The sequence below is a fragment of the Pteropus alecto genome, unplaced genomic scaffold (genome assembly GCF_000325575.1).
Source record: "Pteropus alecto unplaced genomic scaffold, ASM32557v1 scaffold134, whole genome shotgun sequence".
Lineage (NCBI taxonomy): Eukaryota > Metazoa > Chordata > Mammalia > Chiroptera > Pteropodidae > Pteropus > Pteropus alecto.
In genome coordinates this window covers 3,651,747-3,662,299 of record NW_006436283.1, presented here as the reverse complement: position 1 = coordinate 3,662,299, position 10,553 = coordinate 3,651,747, and the positions used below count along the sequence as shown (strand labels likewise).

Here is a 10,553-nt window from a genome sequence, read left to right as displayed (position 1 = left end):
CCGATCCGAGGGCCCGGCCGCCCCTCGAGCCTGCTCGGGATGGACTCGCTGGGTCTGGCCCTTGACTAATGTTTAGGGACCAATTGTCATGCAATAGACGCCGCCCTGGGCCAGGATGCCACTGGGCCGCTGTACCTCCGGATTCCCACGTAGGACGCTTCTCTGGACCAGAGCATCCGAAGCCGGGAACTGGCAGGACTCAGAAACTCGTGAATGAGCAGGTTCTTCAGCGTAGTCACTTTGGGTCCGGCGGGCAGTGGAACCCCGAGTGGATGTTACAGGGCCTTAAACGAGCATTCTGCTTTTTTCATCCTCCCCCACGGCTTTTGCTGTTCGATAATCACCCTTCTCCCTTATCGGGGAGATGCCCTAAAGTCATTTTCCCACTTAATTAAAAAGATTGTTGAATTCCTACTGTGCACCAGCATCGTCGGGGTTGCAATACTAAATAGAACGTGGCCCCAGCAGCGCACCAGGACCTGCCCGCCCCAGAATCAAGAATAATGACGGCTTCCCGTTGAGGGTGGTGGACGACTCTGGCGTTTGGCTCTGAGCCTCCTGGTTTGAGAGCTGGAAGTCTTTCAAGATTATCTCACCCCAAACTTCATTTCACAGAGGTGAAACTGAGTCCAATTGAAGTCAAGTGACTTGCCTGAGGTCACCCAGAGTTGTTGTTTAGCAGTTTTTAGATGATCAGATAGGGCTGTTTTCCTTCTGAGCCGGGGTGCCAGACGAACATACCAGGAAAGTTCCAGACTTGTTTAAATGGAGTACGGTATATAGGACCCTTCTGAAGTAAAATCTTTTTTTTTTTTTCTTTTTTCCCTTTTTACAGCTAGACTTTGGGCTCCTTGAGGATTTTCCATTTCCTACTTCTGAGTGTCCTCTCACCATACTCAACATAAAATAACATTCTTAATGATTATCCTCTGCAGGACAGGTAGGCTCTTTGGATTTATTTTTCTTTCTCATTTTCAAATAAGGACTAAAGTCACACAAGACTCTAAATAAAAGTGTGTTTTCAGAAACCCCACCCCTGGGGCGGGGGCGCTGGGATGGGAGTGTGAATTCCTGACATGTGAAGTAGGCGCCAGCATTTAATTGATGATTTACCAATATTACAGCATCAATGCTGGGAACTTCGCTGGAGCCTCAGGACAGAGTTCTTGGTGTCTCTGCCACTTGAAGACAGGCCTCTGAAATGGTAGTCTTAGAAAATGGGGATTGGCAAGTTTCCTTTGAAGCTAGCTTTTAAGTAGTATTCCATAATTTGAGATATAATAGTACTTTTTTCCACTTCTTTTTTACTTTTTCCCCCCACTTTATAATTTTTGTGTGTTCCTGGACTTAATATGTTAAAATGCCACCATTTTTATTTGGCTTCTAGTAGAAGTTGTGAAAGAGAAAACAATTCAAGAACTAATCGTTTTGACTATCAGTATAATCAAATCGTAGGATAGGACTCTAACCCAGGGCAGCCCTTAGAGAGGCCCAGCAAGGCGGGTGGGGGATGGAGTCCTCCAGGCCCCAGACAGGGCTGTTTTTCTCATTCCGTCTGGGTTTCGTTCACTTCCTCTTACCGTCTTATTATGTGTCATCTTTTGATTTTTGTATGAATAGAATTATGACCTTTCGAGGTTCCTTTCTACCGTCAGACCATAGCATGATACGTAGATGCAGACCTCATTTTTTCCACATCATGGTTATTATATTTGTTTGTATTTTGCAGGTGTGAGAGAATTGCTCTTCTATTGCAATCATGGTGCAAAAATACCAGTCGCCAGTCAGGGTGTATAAACACCCCTTCGAGTTGATTATGGCTGTAAGTACTTAGCATTTCACTTTACTCTTTGGCTTCTTATATTTTTTAAGTATTCGGATTTGACGATCTGTAAACTGATGCTTATTTCATTCTTTGTCTCCGTTGCTCCGTTTGTACTCACCCTGTTGTTTTATGCTTACGAACCCTATCTAGATTTTGCGAAATGTTTTTAAACCCCAAGTCTCTGAAAATCTGCATGGTTGTTTTTTTTTTAAAAAAACGCGCCTCAGTATAATGTATGAATTTGTTAATTCTCCTTTTGAAAACAGAGAAGTGGGGTTCTAAGTACTTCTTCCTCTGGATTTTGCTCTTTTTCGTTTGTAAAAGTAGAAAAAGGATGTGGAGGGCGTTTTTCCCCTCTGCTGCTCCTTAGGAAGAGGGCTGTAGTTATGGGCGAGTTCACTTTACTAGACTGAGTGCTTAGGTTGGAGCTTAATATACATTATTCTAATGACTCTGCTGCCTGAGTTTTCCCCCCTGCTATGGAAATCATGAGTCCTGTTAGAATTCCACGAATGGAGTAATGAAAGTCTTAATTTCCTTTGTTATTCACCTGAAGAGTTTGGCTGAAAAGAAGTGTTTTCCTAGATGCAAAACAAAACAAACGCATTCGCAATCACTTTTGGGTTACTGTAGGGTATTCTTTCTTTTTCCTTCTCTTTTGTGTCACTGTTAAGGTATAATTTACATACAGAACATGGTCTCGGTCATGAACAGACACCGTGATGAAAATGTCAAACTGAACCCAGATCTGGAACCAGAACATAACTAGCCCAGTAGGAAGTCCCATTTTGCCCCTCCCCACTCAGAGTTTGCCACTGCTCTTGACTTTGAACACCACGGATGAATGTCATCTGTTTCTGTTCTGTATATAAATTGAAACTCAGGGGTTTTTGCATCTGGCTTCTGCTCTGCATTATTTAAGTTTAATCCAGTTTTGAAAAACAAAACAAAAACTGAAGTTCTCTGAAGGGAACAGTTTAGATTTAGGAAGTTCGTTTTTTTTAAATGGAGATTTAGTTTCCGTAGAGTGAGATGGTCACATGGTAGCTATACATTTGGATCAGTTTTGACAGAAGAATGACCTACATCTCTATCAAGATACACTTATTTTCAGCCAGACTCTTCAGGTAAATAACAAAGAAAATTAAGGCTTTCATTACTCCGTTCATGGAATTCTAATAGGACTCTACGATTTCCATACGTCGTTACCTCAGAGTGTTCCCTTGTTGCCCCTTCTCTGTCAGATGTGAGGTTTTGTCTTTTTAATTCTGCATTCCCCTTAAATACTAGGGCCGTTCAGTATTTTATGTTAGTGGCTTATCGAAAGGCTGCTTCCTGTTTGCATGGTCAGTGCTCTGGTCTGGCTTCTGGCTGTGCAGGGCAGAGGCCCACGCCAGCGAGTTCAACAAGGAGCCTTGTTTGGGAACACGCATGGTGCTAGGAGCCGCGCAGCAGTCCCTGAATGCCAAGGGGACAGCCGGGCCTGCATGAGGGTGGTTCCCGGCAGTGCCGGGGGCCTCAGCAGCAGTTGTCCTGGGAACTTCACCCCGTGGGCCTCTGCCTTCCTCCACGTGCCAGAGCACCCCCACCCCCTCCGCTGGCTGCTTTGTTCACTCTTAGTTTTCTCCCCCCTGTGGTGTCAGCTCAAGTGCTTTTCCTGCTGGCCCCAGTTCAACTTTGTGGCATTTCTTATTGTGTTCTTTCAGTTTCTAAGTGACCAATTCTTATCACATTTCCTAGTTCAGATTCTGGAGAGAGACTTGATCTGGTCATCTTTCTCCTGGACCTAGAATACAGGTGACAGGCCAACCTGTGCATTATTTGCCTGGTGGTGGGGACAGAAAGGCAGCAAGTATGGGGGGTACGCAGGGGGGTGGAGAAGGCACCGTGACTGGCACGCCATGTTTTCCACAATGTTAACTCTAATTTTAAAAGCTTGATGCGACTCTGATAGTTTGAGGAAAGGGATGTGGGTCTCTTCTGCAAATACTAGATTTAATAAAGAAGTGTTTTGATTGTCTACAGTTCAACTTCCTTATTTTTCACACTTTACTATTTTCAAAATGGTAGTTTGTCCTGCGAATTTTATGCATAGATTTACAGAAGAATTTGAAATTCAAATTCAGAACCACCTCGTCTTTTAAGATTAGCTCATTTCAAAATTGCTTTTGTATTGAGGCAGTAGTAATTTTCTTTTGAGTTGTTAGAAAATATTTTTTAATCTGAAAATGAAGTAAAGTTACCTCTTTATTTCCAGAATTAGAAACTAGAATGTTAGTTAAGTCTTTAGTGATTTTTGTGTGGTGTCATTTGTGGCTTTTCTGACTGTTGTTGTATGACATAAAATTTTTAGTAATTTACCTTTGGTTTTTTTTTATCGAGGAAAAAGTTAATAGAGTTACTTTGAAGATGTTCTTTTCAGTTCACTCAGAGTGAGGAAAGAGATACACAGTTAAAGTGAGAACAAGTTGTAGATAGCTTCAGCCAAAGTATTTGTGAGAACCTCGAAAAGTATGCTTCAGTAATCACAGCACGTGGCAGTGGACAGAAGATGGTTTGGCAGTGGCCGGCCTGTGGAACCGACAGGCGTGCCCAAGTCCTAACTTACAGGGCTCCCGTGAGGGGGACAGTTGGAGAAAAGGCCCCTCAGCCAATTTAATGCCCTTGTTTGTTTTAACCAAGAGGTTTTTATAATTTAGTATTGCCAGAAAATCGTTTAGTAGAAAGAGCCCTGTGTAAATAGGTATAAGGTGGGTATCGAATATGTCAATTGCATTGTGATTCCTTTCTCGAAAGATTATCTTTTGTCTTGGGGTCAGTAGGCTGATAGCATTAAGAAGTCATGTTAATATTCTCAGTAATTCATTTGAATGAAACAATGGTAAACAAGCCGAACCGAAGCGGAGGTTTTCCAGCATCATCTGTGGCATTTTAAGGGCGTTCGATATCAGGGCAGAAACATGGATGCTGGGGCTTCAGGGAGGTGAGACATCGCCAACTCAGCCCCCTTCTGGGGGCGAGGAATCTGAGACTCGGGGTAGTGCAGGCTCCCGCAGTTAGCTGAAGAGGTCTGATTCCTGAGTTCACGTTCTTCGTAGCGCACGGTAGCCTCCCCGCCCCCGCCCCGCTCCTACCCCTGTGTATCTGGAATGTTTTATGCAGGTTCTTGTCCTTGAAGACGTCTTTTCAGTTTCAGCCAAAAGCATTTCCTGGGGCTGCTCTGCCTGACTTGTAGGGAGGAGAATTTAATCAGTGAGGGACATTCCAGTCGATTGTGCCTTGAAGGATCTGTGGTCTCACACAGGCTGGTCATGTGATCCCACAGAGGGGATGCTTAGGATAGTGTTTCATTTTGAAGTTTGTAAGGTAAAACACAAATTTGAAAACTTAGACATTTTAAAGTACAGCTTTTCCCATCCTACTGTTAATGGCCCCTGAATAAATGACGTAAAGGAAACAAAGTGTGGAATGAAGCAGAAGCGTGGGGTAGGAAGGCGGATGGAGGAGTGGTCAAGGCATGTGACTGAAGAGGACAGTCCCTCTGGAACGGGATCTGTGCTAACAGCTGCAAAGGAGGGGACGACTTAGCTCTGATCCCTTCTCGCCGAGGACAGCTGTCACTTTGACCAGTGGGAACACGTGAGAGGAGTAACATCCTGCAAGTCAAAACCTCGTCCAGTCCCATTTCTACTTGGGTTTTCCATGATCACAACAAATCGGCCCCATGTTCTCGCTTCTCTTCACCGCCCCACCCCCCAGTTGCCCTGTTCTCTCAGTGCCGTTGTCCCCGAAGCCCCTCCACGTCTGTGTCTCGAGCAGACACAGCCTCTGGATTGCGCCTTCGAGTCATGCATCTCTGTCCTTTTCTCTCCCAGCACCATCATGGGCCCAGCCCAAGCCCTCATCTCTGGACAGAGACCGGCGTTTACTTGTTATTTTCTTACTCACATCTTTCTTCCCTTTAGGTCATCCTGCATTCCACGGCCGGACAGTGTTTCCAGTTGTCAGTTCTCTCTCTGTTTAAGGATCCCTTGCTATGTTACATAGTTCTGAACTGCTTTGAACTGCTTTGTTCTTCTCAGCCCTTCGCGTCCTACCCTCTCTGTGTAACCTTATTTCATATATTATGCAAACTTCCCCACAGGATCGTTTAAATCTACTCTGCCGTCCTGGATTGCTGCTCACAGCGTCTTTTCCTGCCCTCCCCTCCCCCCTTCTTTCGCTCCTTCCTTCCCTGCCTTTGGTAGTCGCCTTTTCCCATCTGCCTCTTAGACTCGGTCTCACTGACCCAGCCACTTCCCTGATGCCTCTAAGGTGCTGTTCTTGCTTCCCTCTGCTCTGACTCCGTAAGTGGGTCAGTGTTGGGCACCGTCCCTGTCCTTCGTTTCTTTTATTCTTGAAGGTTCCCAGGCGATGCTTTCCGAATGTTTTGTGGGTTCCTCAAGGGCGGCGCCTTTGCCGCTGCTCTCGTTCGCTCAGGCACTGGTGCTGAGCACACAGAGGACGCTGGCAGGTGTTCCATCAGCTGGCGTCTGTCTGTCCGTCCTCACCGGCCTGGGGTGTGAGGACTTGGGAAGTAGTTTGGTGGGACCTCGGATCTGCGTGTGTCGTGTTTTCTCCATGGAAGAAGCAATGCGCTGTACCGGCCTGGGGTGTGAGGACTTGGGAAGTAGTTTGATGGGACCTCGGATCTGCGTGTGACTGTCGTGTTTTCTCCATGGAAGAAGCAATGCGCTGCGACCCTCATTGACCAGCGCCTCCCTTAGGAGCAGAGCCCTCTGTGACAAAGTTGGCAGTTATTTTCCATCTTTGGAAATTATACAAAATCCTGTTGACACACACCGTGATAGTAGTTTAAGCAACGTGCTTTTATGGGCCGAATAACCAGAACACCTGTCTGCCCGTGTCCAGTGTCGATCGAGTGGCCGCCACAGCGAAGCGCGCCCTTGTCCTTCGCAGTCCCTCGTTTCATTCTCTGTCCTTTCGGTGCCTTTGCTCTCGGTTACGTCACGTCTTCACCAAGACGAGACGGTCAGAGGGAGAGATTTTCTGTGGGACTAGATGCAGCCCTGGGTCCTGCCTCACGCCCGCTCCGTGACCCAGTAACTGGGCCTGTCGCTCGTGTGAGGCCGTTGCGAGGACGTGGGAGCATTAAACGGACCAAGGGAGGGAGGTGGGAGAGCCAGGACCGGGGAAATCACGGCTCCCGCTCCCTCTCCAGTGTCCAGTCCTTTCCCCACCGCCCTGTCCGAGGCGATGTGAATCAGTTTCTGTGTAGGTAAATGATCCAGGTTCTCTGATATTTTAAAGATCCTGGTCAGTTTTTAGTGGGGTGGCAGGGAGTCTACTAGTCTCATTTAGGAAGGTTTCGAATGCCATCGTGTGAGTCCTCTCGCATTTAATAAAAGCCGGGATGTAAAAAGTCAGACTGACTTAGTTGTAAGACAGGACAGTTAGGACAAGCGGACGGTTAGGAATAACGTACCTTCACTGCAGGCCGCTCCGTGTAGAGCGGGCATTCCCCTTACGCCCATTCCCAACACGTTATGCATTCTGAGTCATGTTTAAGGTGCCAGGGTGAAGACTGTGTTTCAGTGGGAGGTATTTCGAGGAGAAATAAAGCAGGATCCGATTCATCATCTCTTTGCCTCTTTGATTTACCTGTTCTTGTAAAACCAAAACCAAAACAAAACAAAACAAAAAAATTAAAACACCAAACCCTGCATTATGAAACTTTTCAAGCATCCCCAAGCAGAGAGAGGGTACAGTGAGTGCCCACTTGTCCACCCAGCTCCGGTGGTGTCAGCATTCGACAGTGTCGTTTCAGCCGTTCTCCCCAGTTTTTTCCCCCTGGTGTATACAAAGCAGATTTCAGACATCTTGTTAATTAGCTGATAAATACTCCAGCATGCATCTCTAGCCAGGAAGGACCTTTTTCTTTTTTAAAGGTAACCACCATGGCATTTGCACACCTAACAGAAGTACTAATAATTTCTCGATATCATCTAACACCGAATCCACGTTCAGACTCTTGTCTAAAACGATGTCATTTCGTGAGTTGTTAGGATCCTGCTTCCGACACCGCGGTCGCATTTCGTCGGTAGTTACGTCTGCGCCCTCCTCTGTCCTCTGCGTCCGGCCTTCTGTGTTTCCTTCCACGCCAGTGCTTTGTTAGGGAGAGCGGGTCATCCATCCTGTTCGATTCCCTCCACCGCTGCTGATTTAATCGTTCGTTTCCGCACCCAGGCACCGGGAGAAGCGCGGGCCTCACCTCCAGCGGCTCAGCTGCTTTCTAGCAGCTCTGCGTGCGCGTTGCTGCTGGAGGCGAGTGGTCAGCGCTGGCTGCTGCCCTTCCATCCCCGTGGTTCTGCGCGATTTGGAGTTGCAAATAAGGTGCAAAATATTTTTCCCAAATTAAACTGGGTCTCTCTATTTATAGTTCTTTTTAACCCACTTCATTGGTCCTAATATTTCATGCAGAAAGCATTTAAAAGGAGTTAGTTTATTGGTGGGTCTGATTAAAAGGGCTTCTGTGTAGCACATGCAGTGGATGCTTGGCGGAGGTCTGGCCCCAGGGCGGTGGTGGGGAGGGGGCTGCAAGGGTCTGAGGTAGCCGGCCGTGCTCAGTCAGTCCTGTGTCTGTGCTGCTTTCCTCAGAGCCCCGGATGGGGACATCGGGTCGGCTGGGGAGGCTTCCACAGAGTTGTTCACTGGAGGGATTTTTGTTGGCTGCTGTTTTATCTGATTTTTCTTTCTTGATTTTTTGACCTATACAAACGTGAAACAGACAGTTTTGTGTGCTTCCAGTGAATAATTTTACATGTAACAATGCATATGTTGCATTATAATTCTCTCCAGAGGTACAATTTGATGTTAGCAATCCTAGCCTTTTTTCAGAAAAGTTGTTATTATATTTATAATAACGTGCAGCTTCCTCTGTGTGAGGTGATTGCTCTGTGTACTCACCGTGTACGGAGTCCTCTTCCATTCAGAAGTCTGCCGACTGTCTCGAGCGCTCTTGGAGTCATCAGCACTGGCGCTGGCAGGCGTCCAGTTTGCCAGCGTCTGCATATTTGATTAGATGGCTGCGTGGCGGCTCTCTCCCTCTCGGGTCTCGGGGCCTCCCCTCTAGTCCCTCTCACTTTTCTCTACCCACCTCCTTGCCTTGTTGGGGACAGATGGACTCTTCCTCCAGTGACCACTTGGTTTGTAGTTTTGGGACTTCCAGCTGTATGTCTGTGTTTTCTGGCCATGATAGGCATTTTAATCGATAGCAGTTAATGCTGTTTTAGAAACATCCAGCTCTATCTCACTTGACATCTCTCCCTGGGCAGTCTCATTTAAGCTGCGCTTCAGCTGTCCCTGTGTCAGCCGAAGATCTCCAAGCCTTACATTTAGCCTCCTCGAGGGGCCATCGGACTCCCAGCCGGCTCTGCTCCAATGGCACCATCCGACTGTTGCAGGGCAGATTTGCGCACCTGGAGCAGGTGCACCCCTCCTGCTTGTGCAGAACACTCCCCAGTGGAAAACGAACGCTCCCCCCCAACCCCATAAAATACCACTCAGAAGCTCTCCCTTTTTTCTGGGCTGCCGCTTCTGGCCAGTGCCACCACCACGCGCCCTGCCCTCGGATCGGAAGCCTCGCGGCTGGCGGCCTTCCCTCCTTTGCCTTTGGCCTCAGGGTTGGCCAGACCCTCACTGTCCGCGATGTCTCCTGGATTGCCCCTGCATCTGCCCCTCTCGGCGTTGCTGCCCGAGGTGACCCGTCACCACTCCCCGTCCCTGCAGCAGCCTCTGGACTCTGGCTCCCGACCCCACCCCGCCCACCTGTCCTTCCTCGCGGCCACTGCCATCTCTGCGTTGTAAAGACGAACGTGCCACTTGCTGGTCTAGATTCTAAAGGAGCTGCATCTCACTGTCAGGACGAAGTTCAGACCCTCTAGCCTGGTCCCTAGAACCGTCCCCATCTGCCCCCTGCTGGTCTCCGATGCCTCGCTCCGCATGCAGCACCCCCCGCCCCTCCCCGCGCTCCACCTTCCAGCTCTGCTGCATCACATGCAGCTTCCTGAGTGTGCCATTGTTTCCCCTGGATCCTCTGCTTTATGCCAGCTGCCCTGGACGCCCGTCCCCCTCCTCACCTGCCTGCCTCGGGCCCGTCAGACTCCATTCCCTTAGTCTGAATTCCCTCTCTGCTCTGACAGCTCACTGTCACCTCACTGGTCACTATGCCTTTTCCTAGTTGCTGGGCTTGTTGACCTCCCCTCCACTCAAGCATCTTGAGGGCAGGAATCAAACCATCTTGCTCTTTATCCTGAGCACATAGTAGGCACTCACAAATAGATTTGTGTACAGAAGAGGTGAGTCTTGGAATGTGCGCATGTATTTCCCGTGACTTCTGCTTTTGGTAATGAAAATTTTGACAGAAGGCCGCACTGGAACATAACCTTTTGGTTGGTGATATTTACTCCTTATTAAAACGTGGTTGGAAAGAATCTGATACAAATCATGTTTTGTGAATAGAGTTCAGTTCAGTGAACTGAAGCTTATAATTACTGTAGTTGACTAAAAAATGTGTCCTGGTTTATGTATCAAAGGGTGTTTTGAGTGGCTTTTCTCCAATAGTAATGCATACCTAGGATTTAAAATTTTAATTTTTATGGTTCTTCTACAGTACATAAAAATCACTTAAAAATTCTTGACTCTGATAGAATGGTATTCTTTTTTTTTT

At 47.5% G+C, this 10,553-nt stretch overlaps 1 protein-coding gene across 2 annotated transcripts in view; it reads left to right on the top strand.

The window, feature by feature from the left end:
• The first annotated feature begins 63 nt into the window (after positions 1-63).
• The window catches only part of SEC14L1 (SEC14 like lipid binding 1), a 45,165-nt gene continuing 34,675 nt past the window's right edge, over positions 64-10,553 (top strand). Inside the window, exons 1-4 of one of the 2 annotated variants that reach the window (XM_025046983.1) lie at positions 64-221; positions 836-940; positions 1,125-1,204; positions 1,730-1,822. In XM_025046983.1, coding sequence (XP_024902751.1) covers positions 1,760-1,822 — 63 coding nt within the window. In that variant the 5' untranslated portion in view covers positions 64-221; positions 836-940; positions 1,125-1,204; positions 1,730-1,759. The remainder of the gene's footprint in view (positions 222-835; positions 941-1,124; positions 1,205-1,729; positions 1,823-10,553) is intronic. The other variant, XM_006912182.3, reaches the window with a different exon arrangement.